The following is a 20,541-nucleotide window of genomic DNA, read 5'->3' on the forward strand; positions in this document are numbered from 1 at the left end:
CACCTTCCCCAAACATACAGGGCAGGTCTGAATACACAGAAACAACCTGCCACAAAATGAAAAACAATTCTACAGCCACCATTAGCAGCTTCCCAAGTGACTTGCATATGCAACCTAGGAGTTCACCTAATCTCTGATCTGACATGGATCACTGTCCTCACATAGAATCAGTAGGACTCCTTGTGGGCTTAGGCGTCTGCTCTAGCAGACTGCATTGCAGGACTTATTCTGGATGGCAACAATGGATCAGTGATGGGTCCTATGTCCTTTGCACAGTGGCACAGGGATTGCAAATTGATTTTCCCTCCCTGTCAGTGGGGCAGCTATTGTGATGGAGGCATTCATGCTGTAGGGAAAGGGAAATAGAGGTAGCTGTAAGTTCCAACCAGGGCTCTATGGAAGACCTGCCAGCAACGAGAAATGTGCCAAATCAGCATGTCTCCAGGCCAGCCCTGCCTTGCCCCCTCTCCCCGTTCTGGGCCATCTCCACTTGCTTTGCAGTTGTCACAGCTGGCTCTGGGTGCCCAGCAGAGAAGCGTTGCAAATAGCTTTTGCCTGGCACCACTCTCCCCCAACCCACTTCTCCCACACAGTTTCACACTGCCCTGTGCCTGCAGCTAAGGTTCCAACTGCACACTGTGAATCCAAATGTGAGCTTAATGCTTGTGTGTAAACCGCAGAGTTGAGAACTGAGGCTACCAGGTCCCCATCCATAATAAAGGACTCCCGAGAGTAAACTTCAGTATCTTCCGTTGCACCCAGAGATGATCTTGAAGCCAGTGCAGATGATGGAGCACATAAAGCATTTTCTGAGCACAGAACAGTTATGTTCACTTGTTGGCAGGTGCAACTAAAAAGGATCACTAAATCTGTAGCCCTTCATGTGGGAAAATGATCCCCCCAATGGAAGGTCTTTGAAACTCTGAGCATCAAAACAAATTACGTTTAGGAAAAAATATGTACATGCAACACCTGTTGTGCAAAACCTGTTATGCAGGGCATCTTATAGTTCATATAGATGGGGAACTAAAAAGTAATTTTTTTGGCAGCCTATTGGCATAAGTAGGCAACTATGTTTAAAACAGTGATAGCCCATGTGTGTCGCATTTCTGACTGAATATATAGTTTGTGGATTTCAGCCAATACTGAGAATAATCCTCTATTATTTATGTTGATTCACAGTCACAAATGTGTCTTGATTCAATATGTGCCAGATTGCCAAGTCCTGTCTTGCTCTGACACCACAAAGCATAGTGGACGCTGACAATAACAAAGAAACCACCATCTTCTTGGTATCTTTTACATCACCTAGTTTCTCAGCAACATTAATCCTAGTGGGCTAAAACAAGTGAGTGTTTAACTCATGCAGTAAAATAATTACATCAACCAACTTGTTTTCTCCCAAAATGGAGAAGAAAATTAAACTCGGTTGCTATGTAGACTCTTTGCATGCACCTTTGTTTTTGTAGCTAACAGTTTATTTCTTCAATGAAATTCAATTTGACATATCATCTCTTTTTAGGTTGTTTGTTGTTTCAGTGTTTGCACTTTTAAAACCACAGTGGGGGAAGTTTTCTAAGCAACCAGATCAAGAAAGAATTTGCTAGAACTAAAAAATCTAAGCAGAATCATTCAAAAACTTGGGAGACAGCATGCTTGTGTGGAGGAGAAGCATTGAAGGCTCTACAGGCTGAAACAATGGTGCATAAAATATCCCAATAGACAGTCTTTCAGGCAGTTTTCATAGAGAGCTCAAGAAATGAACAGCCCCATTATTAGAAATGTTCCTTCAACCTCAAAGTCATCCCCGAGGGTCATGCTTTAGTCATACTGGCTGGGTGACACGGGGTAAGCTCGCACTGCATTGGAGAAACAGATTACTTCATTGTTCAACACTGTCTATCCTGTACCTTTCAGAAGCACTATGTGCACTTTTAAAAAGTGCTGTAGATAAGAGTGTGGCAAATGGCTTTATTTCAACAAGCTCACTCGTTTGATAGGGTTTGTCCCAAACTCCGCTAAAACACACCTAGCATTCTTCTTTCCAACTCTACTTCAAAGCTGTTACCGTTCCTTCACTATTAATTAACGCGTTTACTAAATTCATATTTTTAATGCTGCTAGTCTGAAGTTGGTCTCTGAAAATAAGATGCTGAGGGTTTTGTCCTACTTAGTTAAAAGATGGTTTGAAAAAAACAACCAACCAGTTCATGGCCCTAAGTATGTGCATAACTTTAAATACATGAGTAGTCCCATGCTTAAAGTTATGCATGTGCTTAAGTAACTTGCAGAATTGGTGTCTTAGATTGTAAAGTCTTTGAGGAAGGGATTATCATTTATTATATTTCTATATAGTGCCTAACATGGGATCCTGACCTGGTTGGGAACTCTAGGCACTACCACAGTATAAATATTTAATAATAATATTAATAAAACAATCCAAATAGCCCCCAAATTAAATGTATTTAAAATCTGGATTTGGGATTGCATTTTCATCTTGAATCCTGTTGTGTGAGAATAGTAAAGAATTACAGAAAAAAAGTTGATTTCTTCTCAGACTGAAGAAGGGACTTTATTGGAATAATGAACAGTATAAAGCTACCCTCGCTTTCTGCTTCATGGTAGAGCTTCTCTTTAGTGCCTTCCCCACCTACAGATTGAAAAACACAATACACACACCTTCCCCTTCTTTTTCTATACAGTCTTCAACAAGAATTAATAGTTAACAACAAATTCTAGATCCAAATGAGTCACCAGTTTCATCATTTCATCCTGATCTGGTCAACTTCTGGATAAGGGTTTATCTTATCAATTCACCTGGATTCTCAAGTCTCAAATGTTCTCCTGTTTCATGCAATTGGTTTAACACTCTTATCAATGGGATTATCCTACTTCAGGAAGGCTGGGGACTAAGGATTATTTCTAACCGCATTACACAGCTGGGTTTGAAACCATCAGAGAATGCTACCTATTTCTCCTCAATACTTTAGTCAGTTTCAGCCATGTAGTAACTTGGGTTCAGTTATCTCCATTGACAGTAACTAGTGTTGCCCAGTATTTTTCTCATCCAGTGTTATAAGACTGGGCCTTTGGTTTAAGGTTGGGTAAGCTTCCAGCTACATTATGGCAGTAAGGCGAAGCCCTGAAACTTCTCAGATATAGCACCCCTTAGCCTTGCACACTTTAGACAGGTATCAGAGGGGTAGCTGTGTTAGTCTGAATCTGTAAAAAGCAACAGAGGGTCCTGTGGCACCTTTAAGACTAACAGAAGTATTGGGAGCATACTTGCATCTGAAGAAGTGAGGTTCTTACCCACGAAAGCTTATGCTCCCAATACTTCTGTTAGTCTTAAAGGTGCCACGGGACCCTCTGTTACTTAGGAGAAAGCCCCTAGAAAAACATTTTGCATGCTTCCAGACCATGGCTACTGGTGTGTGCTGAAACATCAGCAAATGCCAATATTGGGTCATGGTCATTAGATGATTAAGTGGACTCCTAGATCTATCAATTTCATGCCTTAGTTCATTTCCACTTCCTGCAGCTTTGCAGAATATTGCTTATTTGCCTTTGAGAGATTGCTGGGATGCTTGTGGTGCTCAGCAGAAGAGGTGAAAACAGTATCTTTGAAACAGTATTATAAAATTGTCAGTTTAAGATAAATCTAGCATAAACATGCACATAGTTATTTTATATTACTTTGAATTGCCAGTGAAATCTGGATTCAGACCAAGCAACTTGGAGAATTTTTTTTTTAATTTTAAAGAAAAAAGTGGCCCTGTTATTTGTTCTTTATTTTCAAACTATATGGGAGCACAGAACAGGTGCACTCCCCATACTTGCATACATACTCCCTACACTGAAACAACCCCATTTGGGTAAGCAACCAGACATTTGAATTGTGCCAATAGAGTAGCTGTGTGCCAGCCACACACATTTAAATATGGAGATTTGCAAGTGCTAGGGGTACATGCAAATTTGGGGGCTTTATTGACTAGCTCTAGTGATAAGGGTGGAATTTCTGCAATAAATAGAAAATTGACATGTGTTAGGATTGTGGGATACTAGTCTTGTACAAATTTAGAGCCAATTTTTCCACCCAGTTACACCTGTGTAAAGCTAGTGTAAATTACCTTCAGTGAGTTTGAATCAAATTACACTGGTGTAACAGAGCAGAATTTTGCCTTTGGATATTAGATAGTAACTATCATGAATACTAGTAATTAAAATCAAAGTAAATTATTGATGAATAAGAAATGCCATTTTTACATATCCCAAATTTTACTCTAAGCCTTTGAAGCCATTCCTCAGACTCATGAAAGATTTCATCATTAGAGAAGGGCTCAACCAAAAGCCCAGATCCATAAATTCCAAACGTTGTGTGGTGGTGGTGCAGAATAAACCTGGATCTGAACATTTATGCATCATCTTTCTCTATATGGTGACCTGAACCAAATCCCCCTGAACTTTGGGGTGTTCAGACTCTGGAGCCAGATCAGAGTCTTTCAGATTGTGTTAATCTCTGTTTACACATTTCACACAATTGCACTGACATGGAAGTGTTCAAATGAAGAATCTATCTTACAGAATCATTACCCTTAATGAAAGATTGCTTCGTTTGCATATATATACCATGATGAAAACATTCAGATACTCACAGTACTTCTACATCATCCCCAGAGGAAAAGGTAGCCCATACTAAAAGCTACTCTCATTCAGACTTCATATTGTTCACCCCCTAGCCACCATCTCCTGGCTCCAATCATTGATCAGGATTTCCTAATAAAATATCTAAACAATGTAAACTTTATAGTATTATACAGAAGACTTGTATTCTATTGAAGTTTTATTTGTAAGGAAACACATCTAAGATTACTAAAATGTGCAGCTCTATTGTATAGTCACATAAAATGCTTTTAAGTTTTTTAGCTACAATGTTCTTACATTTCAGATTAGGACACTGGAAAGGCTTTCTGGAGGTCTAATTAAAGTGCTTGACTCATTCCCATTTCCAATGTGTGGCTGTTGCTACACATTCACATTGGCATTGGACTCCCTAAGATACACCACATTTTTTTTTCCTGCTTATTCTTGAAGGAAACAATTCCTTTCTCTTTCTTAATTCCAAATGCTAGAATCAATAAAATACACCCTTTGCTGTACAGATCACTTGGGCCACATCTACATTACAGCGGCACTGCTATGGTGCTGTAGGTGTACCACTATTACGCTATAATGTAGATGCGTCCTACCTCAACAGAAGGGGATTTTCCATCGATGTAGTTAATCCACTTCTCTGAGAGGCTGCAGCTAGGCTGATGGAAGTGTTCTTCCATTGACCTAGCTGCATCTACACCTAACTACAGCACTTAGGGCACAATTTTTTACACAGCTCTGAGTGACCATCACGTTGCTCTAATTTTTAAGTGTACACCAGGCCTTGGGAAGAGACAGTAAAGAAATTTGAAAGTTTCATCATTCACTAAACAGCAGGAAGTTCAACTGCAGGGAACTGAAATGAAAATTGCTGGGAGCAGACAGCAACTTTTACAGTCATGTCCACTGTAGTTTTAGTTCTAAGTCATATGCATGTGTGTATGAAAAGTAAATGAATAGAAAGTTCTGTACTTACCATAGCTTCAGCAACTCAGTGTCTGCAAGTCTGGTAAAGAGCATGTACTGCAATATTGTGTGGCAAAAAATGTTTCTGTCCTTCAGAGTGCACTTCCTTTTTTTGAGAGTCTATGTGGTCTGTCCAGCTTTCACAGGAAGCTATAACAGCAAAATCCTTGTTTTGCATATTATCAGAGGCCTAACAATGCTTATAGCTGTATGTATTTTCTTGGGATACAATGTAGTGCTGAGAAGGACAAGTGAATTAACATATGTTCATTATATAATCTTCAAAAGGATGATAAACAGGTTAATGACTAGATGAGAAAATAGTATAAACATTTTCCCACTAGTGTTTGGTTGAGTTCAAAATCGTATTTTGACTCCTTTCTTTTTAAAAGCCTTTCATGCTTGCTTTCCAGCAACATTCAAATGTTCAGGCTTTGCTAACATCCTCCTGAATCCATCACTTTCCTGCTCTAATATTGAGGGGGGTTTGGAATTTAAATCCGGAACCCTGCCTATAATGGCTGGAGCAATAACCCTTATTCAAACACCTCGGAATGTTTGGCTGTTCAGAATTCAACTCTAGATCAAAACAGAAAGGAACGATGGTTCAATACATGTTCCTGCTCTATCACAGGGGGAATGTGGTCAAGCTAGTTTCTCTATGCCTCAGTTCCCCTCTGTAAAAAAACGGGAATAATAGTACTTCCCTATCTCAAATTACAATATTGTGAGGTGTGTAGGTACTTCTTCAATGGGAGCCTATCAGTACTTAAGATAGGTCCACGCTACAGAAATCTAATCTCTCTTTAATTAAAAAAGAAAAACCCCTCTAAACTATTTGCTTAGCTAGCAAAAATCAGAAGTAGGGGGAGTGATGGTGCTATTTCTGGTGTTCTTATCTTTTGTCAGCGATGCCTCCCTCAAAGCGTTTCTGTAAAAACCCTCAGCGATTCAGAGCCTGAGGCAGATGTACGGCAGGCTGGGTTGTCTCACTTTTCTTGTGAAATCAGCAAGGCGTTTTCATGCAGAATAATCACTCTGGGCTGCTTTTTAAGCAGCATGCACATAGAGTAACCTATTTTACTATATGTGCTATTTTCCGCCCCTGAGTTTAACAATGGGTGTGAAAGCTTTAAGTATAGATTTAGGAACCTCTGTCATGAGCAGCAGAAGCAATAGCTCTGGCAAGAGTCTGTCTTTTGGTGCTATGTTCTCTTGCTCTCCCACACTCACATATCATAGCAGTTCTCAAATGTTGCCTCTCCTGGCTCCCACGAATGATTCATAATAAACCAAAACGTTAGTTCCATGAATATTCAGAGCTTTAAATACTAGGAAACCCCCCCAAATAGTTTCTTAAACATTTTATTGACTAAGCATGTGGATCTAACTCTCAACAGGCAGATGAAACAGGATGTGTGGTGAAGAGCAGGAGATGAGATAGTAATTAAATTAGATAAAGGGTTTTTAAAAAAAAATGTGATGTCACAATAATGGGATTCCACCGATACCAGTAACTCTTCACCCAGCTCATCATATAAAAAGTCTGACATGTCATTGTGAGGATCCCAAAAACATCACCCAAAGCCATTTAAATGTTACTCTTACGATCTACAACTACTACTGCCTACTTTTTATACAGTGCTTTTCATCAGCAGATCTCAAAGTGCTTTACCAAGGAAGCAAGTACAATTATCCCAATTTTACAGAGGGGAAAACTGAGGCAAGATTGGTGAAGTGACATGCCCAAGATCACCCAGTGGCAGAGTCAGGAATAGAACTCAGTCCCAATGCAGAGTTCCACCCACTAGGCCACCCTCTTTCCTACACTAAGTACTGAGAGTTATCATCAGGAGTACTTCCCCATGTCTGATGTATGCAAAAATATTCTGAACTACATTCTCATTTGCTCTTGCAGTGTAAAGGAAGCCTTAGTATAAATATGAATCAAGCCCACTAATTTTTGTGTTACAGCTATAACCAACAGTAAACAAACAGATGAAAGGCAGGTTAGATTTTGGTCAACGAGAAAATGATTTGATTGTCATACGTAAGTTATTTTTTTCAATGTTATGCCTCACTCTGCTAGTTGAGAACAGAACCTGTGTTTGAAGAGAGCAAGGAAGAAAGCTGGAACAGACAGAGAAGAACATTAAGAAGCCAGTAAAGCTGGGGAGTTGGGGAGGGTCCAAGTTGGGAGCCTGGCTGGTTGTCTGGAAAGTTGCAAGGGGGCCTGAGGAAGAGGTTGTGGGGAGTGGCTAAAGCTGGGTATCTGTCATGTCATAGAGAGGGAGTGGGAACTTGTCATTGCCTACCCACATTGTCTGAGATTTGACCATCACTAATTCCAGGCAGGACACTCCAGTCCTGCAGCCCCAGGCTACCCACTTGCAGATAATGCCCTTCCTAGCTGAGCAACACAGATCTAGGAAACAATAAGTCAAGAGCCACAAAATATGTAAATGATTTACATCAATACTTCTCCTTTTTTTGCCAATAATGACAAATTATTTTTTCTTGGAGGCATTGGGTAGCATGTATCCCAGTGCTAAAAGGAAGCAAAGCAAAATGCACATTGAACACCAATCACAACAGCTAATCTCCTTAACCATGTTTATTTTTATCTTATTTTGTTTTTGATTAGCGATTGTTTAAGGTATAGGCACTCATGAAGCATACAATTCCAATCCTTCTGCCAACAGGAAGCTTGAGCGGTAGAATAATTGCAGAGTTCATGCATGCCTTTGAAGGCTGTATTGTTTTCATAACAAACACCTGTCAAAAGAAAGAATATTAGAGAATTCACATAGAGAGTAGCTATCATGTCAATCAGATAGTTTGCCTTATTTTAAGTAGGTGAATGTAACAGCTTACTGGGAACATGATCTTAGTGTGTCTCGAATATGGTTCTAATGTAGACTGAACAAGTCAAAGAAGGCCTGATTTTTCAGAAGTGCTGAGCCCTTATAACTCTGACTTCAGCTGGAGTTATGGATGCTTAGCTTTTCTGAAAATCAGGGCCTCATAGCATATCAGGGTTGGAACGGACCTCAGGAGGTCATCTAGTCCAACCCCCTGCTCAAAGCAGGACCAATCCCCAGACAGATTTTTGCCCCAGATCCCTAAGTGGCCCCCTCAAGGCTTGAACTCACAACCCAAGATTTAGCAGGCCAATGCTCAAACCACAGAGCTATCCCTTCCCACCCTCAATGTATTTTAATTTGGTAAGGTGATTTGATTGTGCAATACAGTAGGACACATACTTGGATATGTAGGCTCAGTGTACATTATTATGACATTTACCTTCCTGACTGTGTTATAAACAGGCCAATTGTGAATTGCAGGAGTAAAATAAAGCAGCTCCTGTGATTTTAGGGACTTCAGTTAGTTGGAATGGAGAGAAGGTGCTGGAGATGTGGCTCCTTTGTTGAGGGATGCGTGGCCCTCACACAAGCTCTAACTTAGACCACGGGCATGAATGCCCTCAGAGGTGTTACACTTTTAGAAGACGACATGGCTGAGCTGCATTCCAGCAGGCCAGTTCTGTTCCCAGTCTTGCCTACTCCCTGAAAGCAACATGTCCCTCCTTCCCCTGGCACTGTGGGTGAGAGCGAGCTGGCACAGGGAGCAGTGCAGCTACCTCTACCAACAGAGAGTTCCCCATGTCCTGGGGGACTTCTCCAGTGGCTGGTCCCTATTGGCTTAAAGCCACTTTGCACCGGAAAAACCTTACAGGCCTTTCCTACATTTTTGCTGTTTTTTGCAGGGTTCCCCCCCCCCATTTCAATAAAAAACTGCTTTCATCATTTTCAAATTGGAAGACTCAAAACTCCTGTTAAAGTAATACTAGGAGGTCTTATTAAACTCACCAAATAAGAAAATTCAGGGTTAAGAACTTTCAACTTGAACTGAGATTAACTCCATTGTTTGCCTCCCATTTTCTGTATGTCTCTCTCTCTGTGATATAGAGTCTAACTGGAATTTAAGGACTCAATTTTCAGCCTGGTCTTAGCCAGATCTCCATTCTTGTGCCTGCAATTTTGTGAGCACAACATGGGTCATAAAGATGCCCAACTACCCAATTTGCAGGTGCACCATAACTGAGCACACAATTATTTGCATCCAAAAACTGCAGACACAAGATGGAAGGTGAGTTTTTAAACACTGTTGCAGAACATGGATCTAATTCAGATATTTAACAGGGTTTATTTATTTCATATGTATGATGCACACATAAATATTTCCATTGGGGATGCTTTGGGAGGGGTACAGGTCATGATGGAGCACAACCTTTTCATTTAAATACACTTTATATGTTGGAAGGTGTTAATGGCTGCCACCAAGCAGATCTGATCTAGACACACACAGACCTTGTTAAAGCCATAGGGATGCTAACCACCCTTCCTTCAGGCAAAATGGAAGGAGCAACTAAATGCTTCTTTATGCAGTAATAGCTGGAAACAATAGAAATTCACTACCCAAGTCAGTGTACCACATGGCAAGGCCCACCAGAGGTTAAATTGTGTGGGCTGAGAGATTTCCCTGTGACTGATTGCAAACACAGCAGCTAATGGATGGTTTAGCAAGCCATTTGTGTGAGAGAGGCAGAAAGCAGAGAAAGCCAGCTGAAAGGGAGAAAGCAGATGTAAACAAACAGGATTGCACCAAAGAATACCTGACATGGGTCATCAATTTCTCCTTCTACTGGAAAAAAAACCTGTAAGGCACCAAATACTGTTTGGGCTAAGGGGCAACAATACAATACTACCACAATGAGGTGCTACTCACCTTTTTTAGACTTGTACAATTATTTTGCCTGAGAACAGTAGCTTTTTTCGATGCTGTCACCTTGGCATGGCCTGCCCCCTGGTCCTGGAGCAGGATTATTACACTGACGAGTTCGAGTGTGTTCTCCCTGCACGCATTGGGACCAAGCAGTCCAACAGCTCCAGCCCCCATCAGTGACCTTTTTATCTGTATTGGGCCAAACCAGCATTAGTCCAGCAACCTGCTGCCTTGGGTGTAGTGGCACAGGTGCAACTATTTGAAATTCAGGAAGTAACTATTTTGAAAGAGCACAAGATGGAACAGAATTCAGCCCACTCTCTCTCAACTATGGTGGCTCTAGAAACCCAAAGCAGTAAAAACTCATTTTCATCACAAAGAACCCAACAGATTGGATGCCGAAAACACACAGGGCCACTGGCACTTCTGGGTGCTCAGCAGTTCTGGAAATCCAGCCATATATGTAAGTGTCTAAAAATCAAATGCAGAGCTTCACTTTGGGCACCTGTTTTATTAAACCTTGACCACAAGGAATAAATCTATTGCATAAGAAGGGGCCATTTCTACACAGTCACTTTTCGTGGCAGAACTGCATTAAAAATAGCCATTTTTGCCTCAGGCCTTGTTTACAGTGGGGGCCAGATCCTCAGTGGGTGTAAACTGGCACAGCACCATTGAAGTCATGGAGTTATGAGGATTTACACCAGCTGACAATTTTTAGTCACTATTGTAGACACTGGTGCAGCTAACCAACCATGACATATAACTGGATAAGATACCCTGGTGCAAATTGTACCTACACTAGGGGGTTGCACTGGTTCAGCTCCACCAGTGGCTAAAAACCCAGTGTAGGTGATGTAGACAATGCCTTATATAAATAGCTACGATTACCTCAGTGTTTGTATTGTTCCTTACACTTACTACATTACAGCAAATACTGAGTAATGTTTTTTAGTTATTGGAAGCCTGGGGCAAATTGTGAAGGATGAGCACTACAGGGCAGAAGAGTGTTACAGGCCAGGAAGAATGTCAAAAGAAGATTGCTTTCCTCCATTGTGCTGTGTGTTAATAGGTATCAGGGAACAGTTGGTAGCAGGGCTGGAGCAGAAGAGAGACTTTGTGACGTAGAGATGGCACTTGAAATATTAGGCTGCCTGCTTATTGGCACCTACTGTATACTGGACCAATCTAGTTGTAAGCTTGCATTATGTGATCATGCAACATGAGGCATACATTTGTAAGCACTGGGCTTTTGCAGAGAACCTAAGGAAACCCAGCTAGGAAAATGGAAATGGTTTTCTTGCCTGAACTTGATTCTCTGCTTTGGTTCTATGGCATTGCCAATCCACATTCTTGCTCAGTTAATTTTCTTGTTTGTGAGAGGTTTGGATGTCTTTACAAGGCACAGTAATGGTGGCACAGTGGACAGGGGATAGAGAGAATCTCTAAGTGAATCTCTTCTCCACTTAACACTTCACAGACATACTGTACAGGCTAAAACTAACTTCCATCCCTCATGCCCAGCTGAATAGGTCAGCACAGTGTGTAAATCTGTTCTATGATAGAAGAACTTACAGATAGTGTTTAATTCTGTCTGGATAAAGACCATATTTTCAAAGTATGCTCCAACATACATGCTGACAACATGTTAATTTACGTCTGCATGAATATCTACTAACCTTCATCTGCTCTTGATTTGGGGATTTGGCAGGCATCTCCCTTAAAATAGCTGGAGCATAGGCACATGCACTCTCCATCCACTAGCAACAAGGTACCACCATTTTTGCAGGGTTCGCATTTGCACACACTGTACTCTGTAATGTAGTCCTCAATGGCTCTTTCCAAATTCTGTTTCTTTATATGTGCATCTTTCATTTTTACTGGAACAAGAGTATGTATTGGAGATGGCTGTAAAGGAAAAAAACTAATACATATTATTTTCCCTATAATCATGTCTAAATACTTTCCTTACACAAATCTTTAGAAAAAGTTATTTTAAACAAATCCTTTCTTCTGATAATAGTTTGCACCATGTGTCTGGTATAACTGTTGGACATGGGTTATTTTAATCCTGCAGCAATGGCATGCGGACCAGATAGCTCAAGATTCAGATCCCCATAGTCGCACTCAAAATACATTACAGAGCCCACTGACTTAGTCTTCATCCAAAGAATGGGTTGGAAAATGATATTGACTATAACATTCTTATATAAATAAATCAACAGTGCACCCATCATCTGGAATGCTCTGTTCATTTCTGCTCAACGTACCCTATCTTATTTTTCTAAAAGATACATTCTAGTTCAAACAAGAATTACTTCAGGGCAGTTCTATGGCCTGGTCTGACTAGATGATCACAGTGGTCCCTTCTGGTCTTGGAATCTATCAATCCATTAAAAAGGACCAAAGCTACCAAGATGCACTAAGATGAAGAAACTATCTACTAGTTAATGGTAAGCAAAGTCATTCTTGATATTTTTCCCACCAAAGGAAAGGGACATTTTACAGGTAATTATGATATATGAATTTGTAACATACTTGGCCTAGGAGAAAAACTCTCCTTACCTTCTGCTGTATCACCACTGGAGCATCAATCAGTGAGGTAGCCCACTGTATATAATCCTCTACATCAACCACTTTGGCATTCCTCAGTAACATTTCTTTAATTTTAACAGAAAAATCAATCTTCCCTCCCTCAACCAAAGAAATGATGTCATCAATAACTGCGTCATCATCATGAGTGTCTGCAGAAAGAGAGAGAGAATGACTGGAAGTTCAATTGCACAGATTCTAGCACAAATCAGCTCACGTCTCCCCAAAGTGAATAGAAGGAAGATTCCATCCTATGAGATTGTGGTGAAATCTCATCAAACTTTGTTTATTCTCCATCATTTGAGAGAAGTCTCATTTTATGAATTTTGCAATCACACCAAAATGCCAAAAAACAAGAAAAAAATGGTGACTTCTAAGGGGTTAGCATGGCATGGATGGACAGGTGGGTACACCAGATGTCACAGAAATGGGTGTAGTACACATTATTTAATGAGTGCCATAGTATCACCTGACCTGTACAAGGAAAGGACAAAGGTTAGACTGGCCTGGGTAGCACAGCTAAGAATTGAGTTGCATGAACAGAGCACTGCAGAGAAGCTTGCAACACCTGCCTGTCCTGTGCTTGGCATTGAATCCTTCTCCCTCAGCCTTTTGTGAATACTATATTAGTGTAGACATTTAATTGGTTTGAAAGAAGGGGAAGAAATCAATATCCTCTCTCTTTAAGCAAAAGAGTTTGCAGTTTTGATCACACATAAACTAAAGATATACTTACAATTTGATTTCACGTTGATGCTTTCACATTTACCACCTTTTACATGACCTTTGAAATCCAACTCTTTATTTACTAGACTGACATCTAAATGATAACCGAGACATTCCTTTACATCTTCTACTGTGACTTCTGCAAATGCAATTAATTTGGAGATTATTAGGAGAAAATGCATATTTGGTTTTAAAAACAGGAAAATAAGAAAAAAATGAATACGATTTTATATTTCTTGGGAGCCAAGTTTCAGGACTGTTGAAGAAAATGTGTTGCCTTCATCCTTCCACTATCTTTCGCCCCCACTCTCTCTACCAGGTTATGAATTCAATGCAGTTTGCCTCTGGAGTTTTGACCTATTGGTGGGCTGTCCAGTGACTAGGAAAACTCTAGGTACACTCTACTTGCAACTCCTTAAAAAGTAACATTCTCTTCTTCTCCAGAGCTGCCTTTCTTTGAAGGATGATTCTTCCCCTCTTTCCTCTGGGTATTGTGTCTTTCTCTGTGGCTTCTCATTTCTTTTTTTATGTCTGTTGTATCATTGAATCCTCTCAATCTTTTCCTCCCCCCATCACCCAGTCTTACCCAAACTGTTTTCGGGATATTCCCCTTTTTACCATAAAGTTAATGTAACTTTATTAATCTGTTCCATGCACTCCCACCCTATCATGGTCCCTCTTATTCTACCCTTTCTCTCCTACGCTACTCTTTTCTATTTATTGATCTTAAATAATTGAAGTCTAATCTTGTTTTACCACTGCAGTCAATGGGAGTTTTCCCTCAAGATCAGTGCCTTAGAGAACACCTATCACCATAGTATCAAGCTGGTGAACATAAGAATATAAGTGTGTATAAAGGACTTCTCTGTCCCAACTCCTTGCTTATTGCCTCTACTGACAGTGAATTTTAATGCCATAAGTGGCATGTATTTATTTGTTTGGCTTCAGAATTCACATGAGAATTATTACTTTTTTCAGTTTATTTTAGAATGATCACTTCAATCTACCACAAAAGCCAGACCTCCCAACACTGCATGTGAGGAAGGATTAAGTTTCTGCTTTCCTATCTCAACCAGTGTGAGAAAAATTCCAATATCAACATTAAAGGCTGTAAAAACTGTTCCAACACAGCCAAATGCAGCATCTGCATTCAGTGAGGTTCTCCATTTTACTACCAATTTAGATGTACAAAGAGATCAAATGACAAGTTATCTATCATCACAAAGTGAATTTTGTGGCTCAGCTAGCATTAGGATTTGGGATTCTCTATGAACCAGACCACATGGTCACCAACCACTACTAAAAGAACAGGAGTACTTGTGGCACCTTAGAGGCTCAGCAATGCCCCGTTGCTATGTACATTGGCCAAACCGGACAGTCTCTACGCAAAAGAACAAATCTGACATCAGGAATCATAATATTCAAAAAACAGTGGGAGAACACTTTAACCTGTCTGGTCATTCAATGACAGACCTGCGGGTGGCTACCTTACAACAGAAAAACTTCAAAACCAGACTCCAACGAGAGACTGCTGAGCTGGAATTGATATGCAAACTAGATACAATCAACTCAGGATTGAATAAGGACTGGGAATGGCTGAGCCATTAGAAACATTGAATCTATCTCCCCTTGTAAATATTCTCACACTTCTTATCAAACTGTCTGTACTGGGCTAGCTTGATTATCACTTCAAAAAATTTTTTTCTCTTACTTAATTGGCCTCTCAGAGTTTGTAAGACAACTCCCACCTGTTCATGCTCTCTGTATGTGTGTATATATATCTCCTCAATATATGTTCCACTCTATATGCATCCGAAGAAGTGGGCAGTAGCCCACGAAAGCTTATGCTCTAATAAATTTGTTAGTCTCTAAGGTGCCACAAGTACTCTTGTTCTTTTTGCGGATACAGACTAACACGGCTGCTACTCTGCAACCACTACTAGTATTTGAATACTGTAGTTTTTAAATAAAAGGTTTTCACAGATGACAGACTTCCATTAAGATTGTTATAAAAAGATACCTTAAAGTGAATGAGCCAGATTCTGATCTTACTTATACTTGTAGAATTCTGGAGTGACTCCACTGATGCCAATGAAGTGACTTTGGTGTAACTGAGGTTCATGTTTGGCTCAGGATTTTAATTCTGAAAACTAATGACCAAGGCTCCTATCCTACAATGAGGTACACAACATGGTCATTCCCTTGCACCTGCATGGAGTCTCACTGACTGCAATCAGCCTCTGCACACGGTTTTGTCTCCACATATCTCATTGCAGGATTGGGGCCTATTTGTTGATCTATGAGCTATAGGCCGAGCAATAATATGCATACCTTTTAAACTCATGGCATAATTATCCAACACATACAGAAGTTCGTATTTTCCTCCCACAGTCCCAGAGACAGCATAATGTGTTCCATACATTTCTAGAAATCTAAAATATTCCCCCTTGTCATATTCAGTGGGCAGAAACTTCAAATCTTCAAGGAAAGCATCTGTTAGCCGGACATCACGACTTCGCATTTGGAATCTTCCCAGTTGTATTTTTCCTTTGACATGCATAAAGGTTTGTTTCTGTACAAAAGGCACAATCAGGCATGTTTTACTCAAAAGACAATGCAGAACTTTCAATTTCAGTACGGGATACTCTAACATTTTGGGACATGGACAAACTTGTTTAGACAGAATAAGAAGTTCCCTAAAACTTAACTTAATCTGAAGAAGTAGCAAGAAGTTTGGATAATTTTAGTTCCCTCCCTCCCCATTTTTGCACAACTCTCCACTTCCCAATTTCAGTAAATCAGACTCTTTGTGTTCTACTGGTGCTTTTTTTAAACAGACTCTCTATAAAATACTCCCCTGACAATTTTGTAACATACTAAAATAATTCAAGCCAGTTTGCCAGATAATGGGCCCTGTTCCTCCATCCACAGAAGTCAAAGGGAGATTTGCCATTGCCTACAATGGGAAAAGGATTAGGATCTTCCTTTTTTGGAAGTGCCCTGCTACTCTTAAATTGTCAGAATGAAGGGGGTAGCTCCATTTTCAAAAACACACATAATGAAATCAAATCCAGCAGATTTCCTACTATGCAAAACAGTGCATATATAAGTCATATGAGTGCCACACTCCACTCTAACTAGATGTAATACTACATACAAATCATCATCGTGACTCATACATGGCTGATGTTAGTGCGAACAAGAAAGTTCATATCACAGCCCTGATTAAGGTTGGGGTATTGTATATTTCATATGCCTAAAGATAGGAGCATAAAACATGAAACATAAATACTCAGCTGGAGTATTGTGTCCAGTTCTGGGCGCCGCATTTTAAAAAAGATGTCGAGAAATTGGAAAGGGTCCAAAGAAGAGCAACAAGAATGATTAAAGGTCTTGAGAACATGACCTATGAAGGAAGGCTGAAAAAACTGGGTTTGTTTAGTTTGGAAAAGAGAAGACTGAGAGGGGACATGATAGCAGTTTTCAGGTATCTAAAAGGGTGTCATAAGGAGGAGGGAGAGAACTTGTTCACCTTAGCCTCTAAGGATAGAACCAGAAACAATGGGTTTAAACTGCAGCAAGGGAGGTCTAGGTTGGACATTAGGAAAAAGTTCCTAACTGTCAGGGTGGTTAAACACTGGAACAAATTGCCTAGGGAGGTTGTGGAATCTCCGTCTCTGGAGATATTTAAGAGTAGGTTAGATAAATGTCTATCAGGGATGGTCTAGACAGTATTTGGTCCTGCCATGCGGGCAGGGGACTGGACTCGATGACCTCTCGAGGTCCCTTCCAGTCCTATAATCTATGAATCTATGAAACAGTCTCACTTAATGGTGAAAACAAAAGTATAAATCCAAAGCCTCATGTCAACATTAAGTGAAACAAATCCACACAAAGGCCAAGACTTTCTAAAATAGGAGCCTAAAGTTAGGCTTCCACTTATGGGGAATGTTTTGAAATGCAGGCATAAGGCTCCCAAGACCCATGTCTATCTAACTATGGTACTTATATGGCCCTCATTAAAGTAGAGCCTAAATATCTCAGAATCTTCAATGTTTTTATCCTCTCAGTGCCCCTGTGAAATAAGCCAATACCATTACCCTCATTTTACAGAAGACCACAGGAAACAGAGAGGCTAACTGATGCAGGAAGTCTGTAGTGGAGAAGGGAATGGAACCCAGGTCTCTGGATAGTTCTCTATCTACTAGACAATCTATTCTCTTATATATAAACTAACTTCTATGCCACTAAATAACAGCTTCATTTTCAAACATTTAGTTGCCAGGAAGTTGTCAATTGTCCTATTGTTGTCAATGGGAATTTGCTGGTTGCTTAGCACTTTTGACAAGCCAGCTACTTATTTACGAACCCAAATATGAAGTTGGATGCTGAATTTTAGACTCCGATTTTTAGAAATCTGGGCCAAGCTCCACTTTACCAAACTGTCTGACTGACTATGGTGCTACTTCCACCGTTGCACTAGAATGTAGATCTGACTGCCAACATGTGATATTGGGAGTAGAATTCAGAAGTTTCTGCTCGTGAAGCACTTGGAATAAGAAGATTCTTTTCATTCGCATTCAGTAGTGTTAAGGCTTAAATATACTCCGTGAGCCAACCATTAGTGACAAATGTAAATCATGGACATTTGCAGATCTCATCCAAGAGAGGGCAGTGGTACACAAACACACAAATGTAACCAATAGATTACAGTGAAGTACTAAGAAACTTAGCCCACTAATAGCTGCACTTACTGTCAAAAACAATGCTTAAATAGCCAAATACCTTGCAGCTTTAGAGATCCTTAGTCAGCTGTTCTTATTCCAGTCACCACCCAGTTTTCCTATCTGTATCCAATTGCCAACCCCTTTTAAATAGTAAGGCTCTCTTTCCCCTTTGACCTATTACTGCTTTTTCTTAGTGGTATATCCTTATTTTTACATTATTCACTTATTCCTGGGTAAGTGAAGAAAGCAAATAGAGGTTAATTTATAAAAAGAATTTACACTAAGTGATAGGACAGTCTCAGCCACTTGTCCCCCATCATAACACAGTGAGGCTTGTTATGCCCCCTCTCATTCCTAGATCACCTAAAGAGGTTGATAAGTCTGCTACTGTCTGTCAGCTAGGGGTGGTGTTCATGCTTTTAGATCTTGAGCACCTGCGTTCAATCCCCACCGACAACCTGACTGAGGCATCGTTACACAATGGCTTCTCTTAATGGTACACCTTGCCTTTTAGTATTATTTTCATGGTGGGTCTAACCTTTTGCAAAATGTGTACTAGCCCTGCGTTTTCCATTACCTTCTTGTAACTAACTGGTTAGAAAGGGTATTTTTAGGCTGAAACTTCATCCAGATTAGAATGGGTATTACATTTATTTCTTGATATGAAATTCAAGCAGAAACAAACCCTCAGACAGGACCAAATCTTGCGACCAGATCCTCAGCCCCATTAACTCCACTTTGTAGCACTTTGGCAGTGCAAAGCTGACTTAAAGCAAGTGTAAGAGGCCATGTGCTATAGACAGAGCAATAAAATGCATAAAGGCAATCAAGCCTTTGGTGGCTTGTGTAATCCTCTGGTAGCATAAAGCTGATGTACCTGCCACCAATCCCCATCACAGGCCTTGGCATAGTGTATACATATCCAAGGAAAAGGGTGGCTTGCTGGATTGCTCTTGGACTCTGCTAATCCTCAACTGCTGGAATGGACTCTTACGAGCTGTGGCAACTGGTACAACTTAGAGGAGTCCTTTGCAACCTGTTTCCGTCTGAGATGTGCTGTGCAACAAATGGCTGGTCCTGAAGATCTGACCCTTGGGATATTAATCAACATGCTCCATTAAGAGCACCCAAGCTTTGCCTGCCTGGGTCTTCATTGCAATTTGTTACATAAAGGCTGTTTCTAATTTGCACACAGTGGACTAGATCACAACTGTTTGCTGATAAAGATGGATCATTGCATGCTGATATCTTTGGTTTCTGGCAACATCAATCCATATTGAAGGCCAAGGTGGTGAAATAGGCGGCATTTGACCCATATTTCAGCTACTCCTGAAGTAAACTTTAATCTTTACATTGTCAACATTTTGCCAGTCCCCTCTGTGAAGAAAGCAATAGGCATCCTGAACAGTTTGGATGATTAATACTTGTATAGCCCAACAGTATGCTAATTTCAGGTATGAAATTACTACATCAAATGTTTTATGCCATTAAGCTTACCCTTTCTTTGGAGTACCGCAAGATATAATTTAGACTTTCATTCCTTGAATACTGGTAGCCAAGAGAGGCATTTAAAGATGTGCCCTGACTGTTTTCAGTAGGTGTTTGTTTTATTGACATGGAAACCGAGAAATGTTCTTGTTTTTCGTGGAAAATCTCTTTTATCATGGTCACACGATCATGGAAGAACTCAGTTGTGAATCTTTTGTCTGCTTTTGTCTTAGGAAAAAAGAGCATAACAGATAAAAACATGTATAATCTATTTAACAAAAACACAATAGCTTGAAACTTATGTAATGAGCAGATACTAAAACTGCATGTTTTATTCTCATGTCATCACTAATGGTATGATAAAACAATCTCCATAAAACAGGTGCTGAGGGGCACATAATAGATGAGGGTCTAGAGACTGACAGGTATAATACTGAGTCAGTTTGTATAGGATTTGGACCCAACCTTCAAGAAATAGAACAACATTAAATCAATGGGAAACAGAAAAGTTGGTTTATATGGTTGCATTGTCATTTCAAAAAAGTAAAATATTAATGAGGGCTGGTCAAAAAAAGATATCCGTTGAAACTTTTTTGAGATGGGA

The 20,541-nt window shown here is 40.1% G+C and overlaps 2 protein-coding genes across 2 annotated transcripts in view; both read right to left on the reverse strand.

Annotated features, from left to right (window-relative positions):
• FYB1 (FYN binding protein 1) overlaps positions 1-8,068 on the reverse strand; it is a 131,828-nt gene extending 123,760 nt beyond the window's left edge. Inside the window, exon 1 of the mRNA XM_034774718.1 lies at positions 5,630-8,068. Coding sequence (XP_034630609.1) covers positions 5,630-5,632 — 3 coding nt within the window. The 5' untranslated portion in view covers positions 5,633-8,068. The remainder of the gene's footprint in view (positions 1-5,629) is intronic.
• Positions 8,069-8,218: 150 nt separating this feature from the next.
• Positions 8,219-20,541, reverse strand: part of C9 (complement C9) — a 36,767-nt gene continuing 24,444 nt past the window's right edge. Inside the window, exons 6-12 of the mRNA XM_034774720.1 lie at positions 19,947-20,165; positions 16,054-16,294; positions 13,733-13,861; positions 12,970-13,148; positions 12,084-12,312; positions 10,408-10,593; positions 8,219-8,394 (exon numbers count right to left, since the gene is read on the reverse strand). Coding sequence (XP_034630611.1) covers positions 10,427-10,593; positions 12,084-12,312; positions 12,970-13,148; positions 13,733-13,861; positions 16,054-16,294; positions 19,947-20,165 — 1,164 coding nt within the window. The 3' untranslated portion in view covers positions 8,219-8,394; positions 10,408-10,426. The remainder of the gene's footprint in view (positions 8,395-10,407; positions 10,594-12,083; positions 12,313-12,969; positions 13,149-13,732; positions 13,862-16,053; positions 16,295-19,946; positions 20,166-20,541) is intronic.

This window comes from Trachemys scripta, chromosome 6 (assembly GCF_013100865.1).
Source record: "Trachemys scripta elegans isolate TJP31775 chromosome 6, CAS_Tse_1.0, whole genome shotgun sequence".
Taxonomy (NCBI): domain Eukaryota; kingdom Metazoa; phylum Chordata; order Testudines; family Emydidae; genus Trachemys; species Trachemys scripta.